Consider the following 13,654-nt stretch of genomic DNA (forward strand, 5'->3'; position numbering starts at 1 on the left):
GTCACACTAAGTGAAATAAAGAGAAATCTACAGGGAATCAACAGTGTAGAGGATGAAGCCAAGAATCAAACCAATGATTTGGAACACAAGGAAGGAAAAATCATTCGATCAGAACAGCAGAAAGAAAAAAGAATCTAAAAAAATGAGGATAGGCTTAGGAACCTCTGGGACAACTTTAAACCTTCCAACATCTGAATCATAGGGGTGGCAGAAGGAGAAGAAGAGCAAGAAACTAAAAACTTATTTGAAAAAATAATGAAAGAAAATTTCCCGTGGTTTTGCCCTTCCCAGAATGCCACATAAACAGAATCATATCTCAAGGAGCCTTTAGCAAGAAGCAAGTCAGGCTTCTTGCACTTAGCATAATGGAGACTCATTCATGTTGTATCAGTAGTTTATTCCTTGTTAAGAGGGAAGAACTCCCCCCCAAACCCAGAATTTATTTACTAAAAAATGTGTTTTTATTCTTACATATTTAAACTTCAGTCACCTTCAAAGTACTCTCCATTTGATGCAATATGACCATTAAGACATTTTTTTCCGCTGCTCAAAACAACTTTTGAACTCGCTGATGCAGATGGCTTTTAGTGCTTCTGCTGTTCTTTGTTTCACCTCTTCCACATTGGTCAAACGTTTCCCTTTGAGGACTTCTTTCATCTGGGGAAACAAACAAAAAAAAGTCCCTTGTGGAGAGTTCAAGTGAATAGGGAGGGTGGGGCACGGGGGTCATGCTGGTTTTGGTCAAAAACTGCTGGCTACTCAGCATGGTGTTGGAAGGTTTGTTCGTAAATCACCCATCGTGAAATGGGCAAATGAGCTGAGTCTTCAAACAAATTCACTGAAGCTGAACACAGCCTCTCACAATGCCACCAGCTGGAACACTGATACAAGTGGGTCCTAGAACACTTACCTAGCGGCAGAAGCCTGTACTACAAGGGGCCTGCCCGAAGAAGATAATTCCAGGGTTTTTTGGGTCCTCCCCTCATATTGGGTCCCCCCCTCATATTGCTGAGTAGTATTCCATGGTAGAGATATGCCACCATTTATTTATCCATTCAATAGTTGAAAGGCTTTTCTGTTGTTTTCAGTAAAGTAGCCGTAAACTTTTGTATCTCTTTTGCCATTAAGTTTGTCATCAAACTTTTGTATCTCTTTTTGTCTCATTTGATCATAGATGATCAAAAAACTTTAAAAAGAGAAGTAACATATTCAGTAATATCACTTGAATTGCGATTTTAAAGAAAATATTCTAAATTCTCTATCAGCAGATAATTGCTCCAGAAGCAATGCATGAAGTCATGCCGTGTGACCCCTTTTGCAGAGAGCAGTGGCAGAATCTGCCTCTACTGCACTGGTCGAGTAGTTATCAACAGAAGGCCGCATTCTCTAGCGATTCCCATTCCGAAAGGAAAATGTGTAACTTGATGAAATAGCAGAAAAACTTCATCATTACACTAAATCAGGAAGGGCGGAAAAAAAGCAGACCGATTTGGAAGGTACCGGGACCTGAGCTGAGAAGGCTTTGTGTTGCCAAAAGCTCTGCGGGTGCGGATCTCTCTCCCCAAGGCAGCTGGGAACGCCTGTGTGAGCCGTAGCCCATTTCCTTGCTGTTCGGGGCTCTGAACTCAGAACAGTTTTCTGCAAAAGCACGTTGTGTTGGGAAGGCAAACGTCTGTCCTGCATGGAATATCACATTTGGGGCAAGAGACGAATTACTCAAATGTATTTGGAAATACAAAGGAAAGGTTTCTGTGTTGTGGGGGAACAACTCTTGCTTTCGTGTCAAAGAAGAGATTCCATTTGCTACATTTTGAAGAGGTAAAGCTAACCGTTACCACAAAAATCTTTTTATATAAGGCTAAAAAAATTACTCTCTCCTTGGGACTATAGTATTCTACACCATAAGCAATGTTTTCTTCCTCTAGCTGTTCTGTAAGCGACAGCCACCCTGGGCAGGACAGAGGTTACAACTGGAGGATCTGTTTAGCTGAATTCAAAACCCATTCCAAGTCCACTTCTGAGCTGCGTGTGTAACGGAAAAGCCGCTTGTCATGTACAGTCAGAGGAAACCCAGAAAACTGGCTCAAAGATAAAAATGTTTATGTATGGTTTAGGAAGTTCCTGTATGTGGCATATTGTTGAGCTCTTTCAGAATCAGAAACTGGTGAAATACCCCTTTCCCCCGGAGAATATACTTTCTTTAAAAATTGGTGATAAAAGGAAGACGTGCACAACTGTGTTTAGACTTTGGGATCCATTTTGATTGTTTTGTTGACCTTCCCATTCCCTGGCTCATGAAAGGACCGTAGTGATGCTTTATTTACGGAGATACATATCAGGGAAAATGAATGAACAGATAAAGAAATTGCATCCTGTCTCATATGTCGAATTTTCTCTATCTGCAAAACTGGGCACTCTCTCCAGGGTAGCTTTTCTTAGGGGCTAATTAGCCTTCAGCTTGTGTGGACTGTCTCCTTAGCTCACTGGGATAAAGAAGTCGCCCTAGCACCCTTCTCAGAAGCAAGGAACCTGGGAAGCCCATTGAAGTCCTCCGAAGGCCTTATGCATGCGAATTGTTCTCTTGGGCTGTAATTCTTCCATTCAAGCTCTGGCCCTTGAGGCTGTTTACACCCTGAATTCTGGCCCCCACTTGGATCCACATTATATGTCTATCTGGCCTCATAACGTCTGAGATGTCCCTCAACTTGACAAAAGAAACATGAGTGACTTAATCGAGCCATGAGTAATGTAGCTTGTTACAAGTCTCAGAAACAGTTTTGGTGGGGTGCCAGGTGCAAAGTGTAAATATTTCATGCCAGCTCTTTCATGAGCTAGATTTTAATATTCTACTCGGGAGAACCTTCCCCAAGCTAACATGGAGGATGGGGCTTAGTTGGAGCCCAGATGAGTTGGGAAGAAAGTATAAAGCAAATTACATTTTGTGATTGTTCGCGAATCGCGGTGTTGGAGGAAAGCCGCGGGTGACCCTGCTCACCCATCTGTGGCTCTGGTTTCATGCTCTGCTGGAGGAGGGTCAAGAAGACTTTGTCATTTCTTGGCTCCATGCAGAATTTCTGAAAGAAGCCCAATGAACATTATTTTCTATGTACTTTTTCCTTTGAAAGGATACGTTTTACATATCATAATGTTTTTCCACTTTGACCAGGGAGTCAGTAAGTTATATACAAAGTACAGTCTATCTTATTACCCATTTATGTACAGCCTGGAAGCCATGAATGGTCGTAATACTTTAAGTGGTTTAAAAATAATCAAAAGCAGTTTAACATGTTATGACATATGAAAATCATATGATATTAGATTTCATGATCCCTGAATAAAATTTTATTAGAACACAGTCCTGCTCATTTTTTTATAGATTGTCTAAGGCTGCTTTTGTGCCACAATGGCAGAGTTGAGTATTTGCAACAGAAACCGTATGACTTACAAAGCCTAGAATATTTATTCTTTGGTGCTTTCCAGAAAAATAAAGTTTGCCACCCCAGATCTAGAATAACTAACATTCCAATATAGCATCTCCATTAGCCCCACTCTATTGCTTTCTCAGTGTTTGTTTTGGTTAACCATGTATTGCAATGAGTAGCTTTCATATGGCTATAAGCACTGTTTTAAAGAATATGGAAGAGGAAAAATAAGCATGAATTTTAGTGTAGGCATATAGAAATTAACAACTCATTCACTCTTTCAACTGACTTTTTCTATAGAAAAAATATTGTAAATGATTTTCTGCATTTGATACAATTTTCTGTTAGGTAAGATGATCTTAGAAAAATGTTGATTACAATAAAACTCTCATAAGTTACTCTTCAGTTTTTTTTTATAATTCTTTTTTTAAAGATTATTTCTTTTTAGAGAGGGAAGGGAGGGAGAAAAAGAGAGAGAGAGAAACATCCATGTGCGGTTGCTCGGGGCCATGGCCTGCAACTCAGGCATGTGCCCTGGCTGGGAATCGAACCTGCGATACTTTGGTTTGCAGCTTGCACTCAATCCACTGAACTACACCAGCCAGGGCTACTCTTCAGTTTTTATTCTGCCTGCCCACCCCATGATCTACCCACAAGATTTGCCAATTATTATTAGTTTAGCCCCCTATTCCTCAAAGAATCATTGCTTCCTTGGAGAAAATGGAATGTAGATTAATTAAACTGAAATTGAGACGATAACTCCCAACTCTGGGTTTTGAGGGACATGGTTCATGGTTTAGGGAAGAATCCAGCAAATCACAGATCTCTCTGGATTTTTTATATGCTCTGAATGGCACTTCCGTCCAGAGTCATGCGAGAAGCTTACGTAGTCTCTGTCCCTCATATTCTCTGCACAAAGATCACCTCCTTTAAATATGGCCTTGTGTTCTCAGCCACCCCGGATGCTGTGCTACCTCATACTTGCAGGTGGTAAATGTGACTATGTCATCCTCATAGCAAAGGGTGGAAATGGTTGTATAAAGATCCTAAAGTCTCAGACATTTTGAACCATTTGGTCTCATAATCTCTGGACTAGACTCTGAAGAACCCATGTAGAGGCTTCACGATCAGGTCCATGGTTTCACTGAAATGCTGTCATAACCCAAGCAGTCCCAAGACTTAACAACTGGGAAATGTCTAGGTCAACTACAGCTCAGTGGCATGGTGGGATACAAAACATCACTCAAAATGGGATGCAGACTATGCCAATAAGCAGAAAGAAGTGTGTGATATGACAAGACGATTCATGACTCAAATGATGTACAACCGCAAGGAGCTGAGAGAGTTCCAAGGGAGCAGCACTCCTCAAGGGTGGTCTCCAGCCCCGGGAAGACCTGTGAACTTGGTGACACCAGTGCACAGTAAGGAAAGCATGGAAATCGAGAGTTACTGTTAGAAACATTTTTAACAACACAGTACACTTACCGTTGAATTTCAAAACAAAAGAACAAACTTGAGCTTGTATTTTTTTGTCTTTTTAATTTTATTTTTACTTAGTAATTTGATTTCATTGAATAACTTTTATTTTATTTCACAAAAGTATACATAGAATGAAATAGAAAAAAGAAACTTCCTCCCAGTTTGAGAAGTACTTTATATATTGAAAAAACTGCATTGCTGTTAACATTAAGTAGGTAACACATTTTTTCAAAGGAGATGTCATTTTATGGACATTGCAATTTTATTTTCATAAAGAGGCGATTATGGTACCTGGTCAGTTATTCGTTATCAAAGTACTATACTTGGCCAGAATGAGAGAGTTATTTCATTTATTTTTTTCCTTGGGTTTAAGCAACTTTTAAGTATCAAATGCTATTTCATCCTGCAGGGATGTGACAACAAGATTCTGTTTAAATGGCTAAATCATTGCTGGGACATTATTTAAAGGGGCAGAAACAGCAATCCTACAGAACACATGTCAATTAAGTTCCTGTGCAACCAGAGAGAAATGTCCGGACCTCCCTCCACTTAAGGTGCAGGGACCAGTGCACTGAGGCATGAGAAAAGAACCTGATTTACAATTTGAAGGAAAACCAGCAGTAAAATAATTGAGGGCCGGAAAGCAATCTCACTCCTGCCAAATTGCTTTCCTTCATGCGTGCTCCATTTAGGGATGCTCTTTGGATATTTACATTCGGTTTGTGCATATTTTCTTTCCCCTATGAGGATTCCATCCTGACGGATTAGGGCTGTTTCTCTGCTGTGATCAGCAAAAGAAAATATCCAGGGTACCCCACACTGGATTGTGCCTGGAGCTTTATAACTCCAGGCTGATACATTTTTAAGTGCAAAGGTGATAAACTGGTTGTTAATGAGAATAGTCTGGATCCCTAAATTGCAAAAACATGAGTTCCGTTCAAATAAGCTTTAATTTGAGCTCATGGGGATCAGACATGTGAAGGCAGATTGCAAATTGTAAGGGGTTGGTAAGATATTTGTTAACAACAAGCACTGCTACTACTACAATGTAATTTGTGGCACAGATTTAATGATGATCAACCTTGGTGTTGCTTATGGCTTTCTTTCCCCATGAAGTGTTCATAGACAAAGAAGGCCTCCCCCTCCTGCCCAGGAGTAATTCCTTCTAGAAATTAATTTTATATTCATAAAACATGTGAGGTGTTGTCAAGCCCTCACTTAATTGGTTCTCCGAGTCACATAGATATTGAGTCATTTGTTTATAATTTTTGAACATATAAGTGATAAAATTTGGCCAGGAAGCTTTGTTCTTATGCCATTGTTTTGTCCATGGAAGAACACTCTTATGCCTTATACAACAGCAAGTTAAAGATCAGAAATATCTTTGTATTGAAATATTGAGAGGCCATCTTACTTTGACCTTTCTTGCTCACATCAGAAGATATTTTTGGTTTGCTTACAAGGAACACAGTTGAACAGATTTATTTTGAAGATTGCCTCATGGAAGCCTCTGACATGTTGATGAGCTGGAATCAAAATTCTAATGCTCTCCAAAGATAAGGCATGAAAATATCATTTGGGGGAAGCATAGAGGTATTGAAAAGCAAACAGAAATAGACAATGCAAATTAGACCTGAGCCAAGAACATGTCTGTTTTAAATTTAAAATTGGCTGCAAGCCAGAGCCAGTTTTACCCTAAGTAACTAGAAGAGAGAGAGAAGAAAAAGGGAATTTTTATTCCCAAAAAGCAATCTACAGAACCGAAATATGTAAACGCTAAAATGGATAGCCTGGAATTTTCCTGACCAGATTCTGGTCCCTGGTGAACCAGATCTTCCTAATATTGATCAGCACGAGCAGTCTTGTGTTTTTCTCCCGTATCTTCAGTTTATGTCAAGAGGCCTCTTGTTCTTTAAATCCCAAAGAAACGTGCTTTTGTTATTAGCTTAAGTCACGCCACAGTGCTGCACTGCTCTCTGAGCAAAAATGAGGATTTTGAGAGCCATGAATAACAAATGTTGGGTTAGAAGTGTAAATCACATGTGGTTGGGACATGTGTGTGAACACACATGCACATACACATACATATGTGCAAGCACACACACCCATTCCCATCCACACCAGAAACCCTCCTACCTAAGGAGGTAAGGATTGGTCAGCTCAAGCAAACAGTCCTAGAAAAGCATGTCGTACGTATATCACTTAGACATTTTAACTTAAAACACCTCCAAATGCCTTTATTCCTCCACCTTCTAACGGAACAGTTTTTCTCTGCCCTCCCCTGTCAAGTGAAGATTTCCAAATACTTTCCAAAAGCAAGTGAGGCTTTTCCTGAGTAGAGGTCTGATGATTAGTGGTTCTCCACTGTTCTTGCAGAAAACACACTTCAGAAATCACCTGTCATGTCCAACTCAGGTTTCTCTACGTGGCATGAAGGCACGGACACCTGTGGAGCCATCTGTGCACAGAGCCATCTGGACTCTGAATATTTTGTTATAGAGCATTTATAGTTCTCCTGCCACACCTGACTTGCGGCAGTGTTTAGCAGCCCCCCTTTATCTGGCCTTTCCAAAGGATTCAGCTTAGTTTTCATGGGAGGAACTCTCTTTTCGCAATAACCTTTCCTTTGCTTACATATAATTTCACTAGATTTCATAATCCTAATGACAAGTGACACTTGCATAAAGCACTTTGGAAGAAAACCCAATGGATGCTTGGAGAATTCAAAATCAAGTGTTTCTAACAGATACGCAGTTACCTACCAAGCTCCCCACTTTCAGCATCCGCTGGACACTTGTCACTAAATTCTGCAAAAAGACTGGAGATGTGGTTTATTTGATCCTGGTTTTCTCATCTAAAAAGCTTGGAATAAAACTTGTGACACATTTCCAGATAGTTATAGAACATGATGGTTCACATTTTCCCCCCTAACTTGACCTCTGACTTCATTGTTCTCTACAATTATTTTCTTTTACGCTCATATAACAGTGTCTCTTCCTGTTCTGGGAGACTAAAAGAGCTCCAATATTTTGCTAGGATGGCAACGTGATTGTGCTTCATAGGTGTTTGTTTTTGCTGTTGTAGGCATAGTGCAGTCCATGTTTTGCAAGATATATGTTCTAAGATTAGCACATGAGAAATGATGTGCTTAGTTAAAATTATCCTTGAACATCCCTTGAGAAGGCTGTGTGGCTAAGTCCAGCCCATCACCTCTCCAGGGATCTAGAACCCTATTTTCCCATCAGCTTTGGAATAGATCAAGATGATGCCGAGGGTCAAATAAAATAGTCTGGCATTTCTTCTGACAAAGCGTAGGTATGTTTAAAACTAGAGAGGTGTGGGATGGTCACACTCAGAGAGGGGCTCGGGGGAAGTGACATTTATGCCTGTCACCTAAGCAATTGTGAAGCACATGGTGCCTGGTATTATTTATATAGTCCTCCCTCCCTTCCGGATTAGCTAAGTCTCATCTTTCTGAGCACATGAAAACAGAAACTCATGATGTTTCCTTTCCACATATTCAGGAGGACATGCTCAGAATCTTTTAGAGTTAAAATAAAATGAAAATGGAAAACGCTTGCTTGCATTTCCAAGCCAGTAAGAGCTCACTCTTAATTTTTTTAAGTTGGTGTTTCAAAAATGAACTTCACTCTGTTACATGTTTATAAGCTCATTCTTGGGTGGTCATACTGCTGATTTGAAAATGGACTCATTTTTTCCCGTGGTTCTTAAAGTGGACTAAATTTCTTCAAGTATGAAAGTTGTAGAGAAATTTGTGAATATGGATTATCAGGGCGCATCCTTCTCACGTTGGCTGGAAATCTTTAAAATACGGGCTTCCTAATCTTATTAGTAACATTACACCTCTTGAGAACAAACAAGCGTGTTTATATTTCACATATGTCCTATTAATAAACTAATAAACAGTCTACAAAATAGACCTGCACATAATACATTTATTAGTGTTTATCTTGGTAGTCTATCAATGCAAGGCTGTTATTTTGTGGTTTTTATCCCCATCTATGACTTTTTCCCCCCAAGATGCCTGAACTGGAGTGGTTTTTCTTTTTTTTTCTAGTTCAGACAACATTTGACACCGTCGAGGCTGTGAGCCCTGAGGACACCTGGTTGTTTTTAACGAGGCAGCATTGCAGAATGGTTTAGGTTTCAGAGTCAGGGCTTACGTGAGGCTGTCTGGTTTTAAATCTTGACTCGCCCATTTACTGAACACGGGACCTCAGGCTGTTTATGTAATCTGTGCACCTCCACTTCCGCATCTGTAAGTGTGAATATCAGCAGTAGTATCTCCTCATGGGGTTATTGTGAGGAGTAAATGAATTCATATATTCAAAGCACTTGCAGCAGTCCTCACGTGTCATAAGTTCTCAGTAGATTTTTATTAATGTCGACCTAGTTGTGTACATGAGAGTGGGATCCACAGCAGCGGAGGCCCAGTGAATGTCACAGGGCTGAGTAAAATGTGTTTGATGCCTTGGTGTTCTGGTCTTTCACCTCTGCCCATCCTCTCCACCCATGCAGGTGGCCCCAGCCATTAAGGAGAGGATGATGAAGAAGGGGAGCCTGATGCTGGGCTACCAGCCCCACCGGGGGAAGGTCAACTTCTTCCGCCAGGTTGTGATCAGCCCTCAAGTGAGCCGGGAAGACATGGACTTTCTCCTGGATGAGATAGACCTGCTGGGTAGAGACATGTAGCTATGGCTTTTGGACCCCCAGAGGCACGGGTTCTGCCCTAGAGAGGGTTACAGATCCAGTCTGGGGCACGCAGGGCGTTCCAGTCCTTCTGGTGAGAAATAGGAGACACATCCCATCCAGACCCAGCAAAACCAAAATGCTAAGTGAATAGTGTTAAGGACTCTAGCTGCCTGGGCATTGCAATTGCTATAAAAGAGGAAGTGAAAAATGCATTTCTCAAGGATTGTCCCTGGGACAAAGAATTGAAGACATTAGGAAGTGCCAGGTGGTGCCTGGAATCCAAGCTTTCATTGCTCTCTAAAGAAGGTATGAATTAGTTGTTTAAAGCAGCGTTTCTCAAAGTGAGGTCCTTGGACTAGCAAGCAGCGTGAGTATCACCTGAGAACTTATTAGACATGCAGACCCTTAGCCCCGCCCCATACCTCCTGAATCAGAAACTCGGGCGATAGAACTCAGTCTTCTTCCTGTGTTTTAAGGAACCCTCCAGGCGCTCCTGAGGCAAGGTAAGATCTGAGAACTAGTGGTTTAGTGAAACTTGATAATGACTGAATAGTCCCTCTGATGTTTTGCCAGCAAAGGCATATCTAATATTTCAGTGGTCCCTGAGCCAGTCTTTGAAATCATATGTAGCTGTGGCATCGGTAGCAAAAATGTTTAGGTGCATCAGAAGTGTATAGCCAAGCTGTTATTGAAAAGAGAAACTATACAAGATGCTTACTTTATAAAGGTGTATCTTTCATGCAGGCTGAATGCTTATTTGCAAAAGTTGAAATTAACCATTATCTATTCTAAATTACTTAAGAGATAAGAATAAAAGACAAACACTTTGTGGCATGGTCCTTTAAAGCAAAGCAATAGTCCTAATTCGCTTCTGAAGATCACTGTGTCATTTGCTCGGCATAGATAGTAGACGTATATGTCTCTAACTTATGTACCTCTTTGAGCTTGAGGAGCCCATTTCTTAGCTTGCTCTCTGCTTGTTGGAAATAATCAGAATGAAGTCCACCGTGATACAACATTCCCTTTCTTAAGCTTTGAAATATCGGTGTAGACTATTAAGTGATTCATATTGAACAGAGAATCTGGGAATCGGAGACCTTACAAACACCTCCTCCATTTCCTCTGGGAGTAGCTGACAGTAGTTTTGTCTCTCGTCCTGCTCCTAGATGTCTAGGAGAAGCTTATTTGACTAGGAAACAAACACAATTCAGAGGTGTGGTTGCAGAGTTCAACCACGTGAAATTAATGAATCTAGTTAGAACTCTGACTAAGAAGGCAAACGGTTGAAGTGTTCAAATATTAGACTTAGCACATTCAATATCCTTTTCATAATCTGTCATTGGCTTGTGCTGTTTAGATTTTGTAGAGTAAAAATCAGATAATGTACTCTTTGCTTTTATTCCATATTTTCATTTTGGGGTATGTGGTTTCTTAATATCGCCACTGGTCAAAGAATTACTTTAATTTCTGGTGATAGGTATTTGTGTACGTGTTTGGCATTTCTCATTGCCTTTTGTTTTAATATCTTTATAAAATGTTCCCGAAAGTAATGTTTGGAATAATTTGAGTTTCATGAAATAAAAAGCGACATTAGCACATACTTAGTATTGTTTTCTTTCCTGTCATTTCCTCTTTACTAAACTGTATCAATACAATTTAGAAGTGATTTGGGCTCGGTTTGCAAATGCCATTTAGAGAGTAGAAGGTTTTGAGTTAACACCTTGGATTCAACGGAAACAGCGGTTATAGCAAAAGTGTGGATTTGCCTGTTGTTTCATCTTCCTCTACTAGGCAAGCCATGGAAACTCAATAGCCACAGCTCAGCTTTGGCTGTGCCTTTTTGGAGAGAGAAAAGTCCTTGATCAATCAAAACAGCTGCTACCAGTAGTCTGAAAATTCCATTTTCTTAAAATATCAAGATATACTACACAATTAGGTATGGACTGAGTGGATAAGAATACCTTTTTGATAAGAGGTTAATTATAATTCATCCACTCATTAAACACATGGATGGTTGTGCTCCCATGTTCCGGGCAGTTACCTCGGTGCTCAGGACATGCAGTGAATGATGCAGAAAAAGTCCTGGCTCTTCTGGAGCTTTCAGTCCAGTTGGGGCAGATAATCAATAAGTAAATGTAATAAGTCAGGTGGTAGTAAGTGTTTTGAAGAAAAATTAAAGAGAGTAAAAAGATCTAGTATGAGAGAGTGGGTTAGCTATTGGAGAAAAGTGGGTTAGGCAGGTCTCTCCATAAGGTACCATTGGAATGGAGACTAAGAAAGTGAGGGAAGAATCCTGTGGGTGTCTGGGGGAAGGGTGCTCCGGTGGAGGGCGTGGTGAGCTAAAGACCTGAGGAGCTGCGATCGCCATACTTCAAGGACCAACGTGAGGTAAGCATTGTTCATGCAGAGGGAACTGTGGGGTGAGTGGGAAACAAAGGAACATCTGGTGGGCCTTGTAGGTGGGGACGTAGAGTTAGATGGCGACACTTTAGGGAATCTGAAGAAGGTACCGAGTGATTCAACTTGTACTTTTTTATTTTTATTGTTATTATTTTTATTGAGTTTATTGGGTGACATTAATTTTTAAAAAAGTACAGGTTTAAAAGATACAACTCAATAAACGTATAACTCATCATCTGCACATCACACCGTGTGCCCAATGCCCCAAGCAAAGTCTCTTAATGTCCCCATTTCCCCCCCTTTGCCCACCTCCACCCCACCCCCCTTTCCCTCTGGCCATCACCACACTGTTGTCTGTGTCTGTGTGTTGTGTATGTATGGCTTTTTGGTTAATCCCTTCACCTTCTTTCATCTAGCCCCTCAATCCCCCTCCCCTCTGACAATGGTTCAGAAATGAATTTCGGTTGATAAAGTTTGATTCCAATTTAACTGTTTGGAATCCAGTTTGTCTGGTTCAAGTCTGTCCAGCTCAAGCTGAGCAGGACCAGTTTTGCCCCATCGAGAAATGGACTGATGCAACTAGAAAGGTCTCAATCCCATTAGTTCAATTAGGGTCGATTTTGAATGCAAAGAGACTAGATGAAATTTAACCTCTTCAGGACCAGGTTGATTCTTCTTCATTTACATTGGTCTCAACTCATCTAATGTCATTTCAACTGGCATGATTACAGTCTGAAGCAATTTTATGTCTGTCTGCTCTGATCATATCCCATTTGAGCTTCCTTGGTCTTGTGGAAATTCATTTCAACCATTTAGAACTGGTTTGATTTGTTCTATACAGTTTAACTCAAGGAAAATTGGATGAAACTTGCTTAATACAACTGAATACATAAAAAAGCCCTTTTTTCCAGAAGCTCCTGTCTTCAGGGAATTCAGTCAAATAGAAGCAATACAGTAAAGGGGACTCTTGACCAGCTCTTCAAAGAAAACTCATCAAACATCACAAAGGAAACCCCAGGTTAAATTAGAGTCACAAGTGAAGAAGCACGAGACCTCTCAGTCCTGTTTCTCACTTCCTCCCTAACTGCATGTGACTGAGCAAATGAGGCATCGGGTACCCATACCCTTAAAACAAAGGACCATGGGAGAAAAGAGGAGAATGTGAGCACAGTGACCAAAAGTAGAAAAAGACTCCAGATTTCCTGTTTATTTAGCCCAGTAGTCCTGCGGCTATAATAATTCTCATGGCCACTTTCCACAAGTTTGAGGATCCTCTAATGCAGAAAACTGAGGATGAATGTAATAATAGATAACATTTACTGAGTCCATACTTCATGCCAAGTTCTAGGCCAGCTGGTACACTTATGTGGTTTTATTCAGAGAACTTCATCAGGTGGGGGTTGTTACTATACTCAATTTACAACTGAGGAACCTGAGGCTAAGATAGTTTAGTAAGAAAATTCTCCAAGATTGTCAAACTACTGAGGGGTGGATCCAAAAGTCAAATCTAAATCTACCTCACCCTGGAGCCTAAGTGCTAAACTTCTTTACTTTTCTGTAACTATATGGAGAGGACAGAGCCAACTTGGACTAATCCTAGCAATCTGAATGTGTCTGGCATCCCACAGTCACTTAGCAAA

The 13,654-nt window shown here is 40.6% G+C and overlaps 1 protein-coding gene across 2 annotated transcripts in view; it reads left to right on the forward strand.

The window, feature by feature from the left end:
* GADL1 (glutamate decarboxylase like 1) overlaps nucleotides 1–11,197 on the forward strand; it is a 159,235-nt gene extending 148,038 nt beyond the window's left edge. Inside the window, exon 15 of one of the 2 annotated variants that reach the window (XM_045856949.1) lies at nucleotides 9,441–11,197. In XM_045856949.1, coding sequence (XP_045712905.1) covers nucleotides 9,441–9,614 — 174 coding nt within the window. In that variant the 3' untranslated portion in view covers nucleotides 9,615–11,197. The remainder of the gene's footprint in view (nucleotides 1–9,440) is intronic. The other variant, XM_045856950.1, reaches the window with a different exon arrangement.
* The last annotated feature ends 2,457 nt before the right edge of the window (nucleotides 11,198–13,654 follow it).

This window comes from Phyllostomus hastatus, unplaced genomic scaffold (assembly GCF_019186645.2).
Source record: "Phyllostomus hastatus isolate PE091 unplaced genomic scaffold, TTU_PhHast_1.1 phas_scaffold_129, whole genome shotgun sequence".
Taxonomy (NCBI): domain Eukaryota; kingdom Metazoa; phylum Chordata; class Mammalia; order Chiroptera; family Phyllostomidae; genus Phyllostomus; species Phyllostomus hastatus.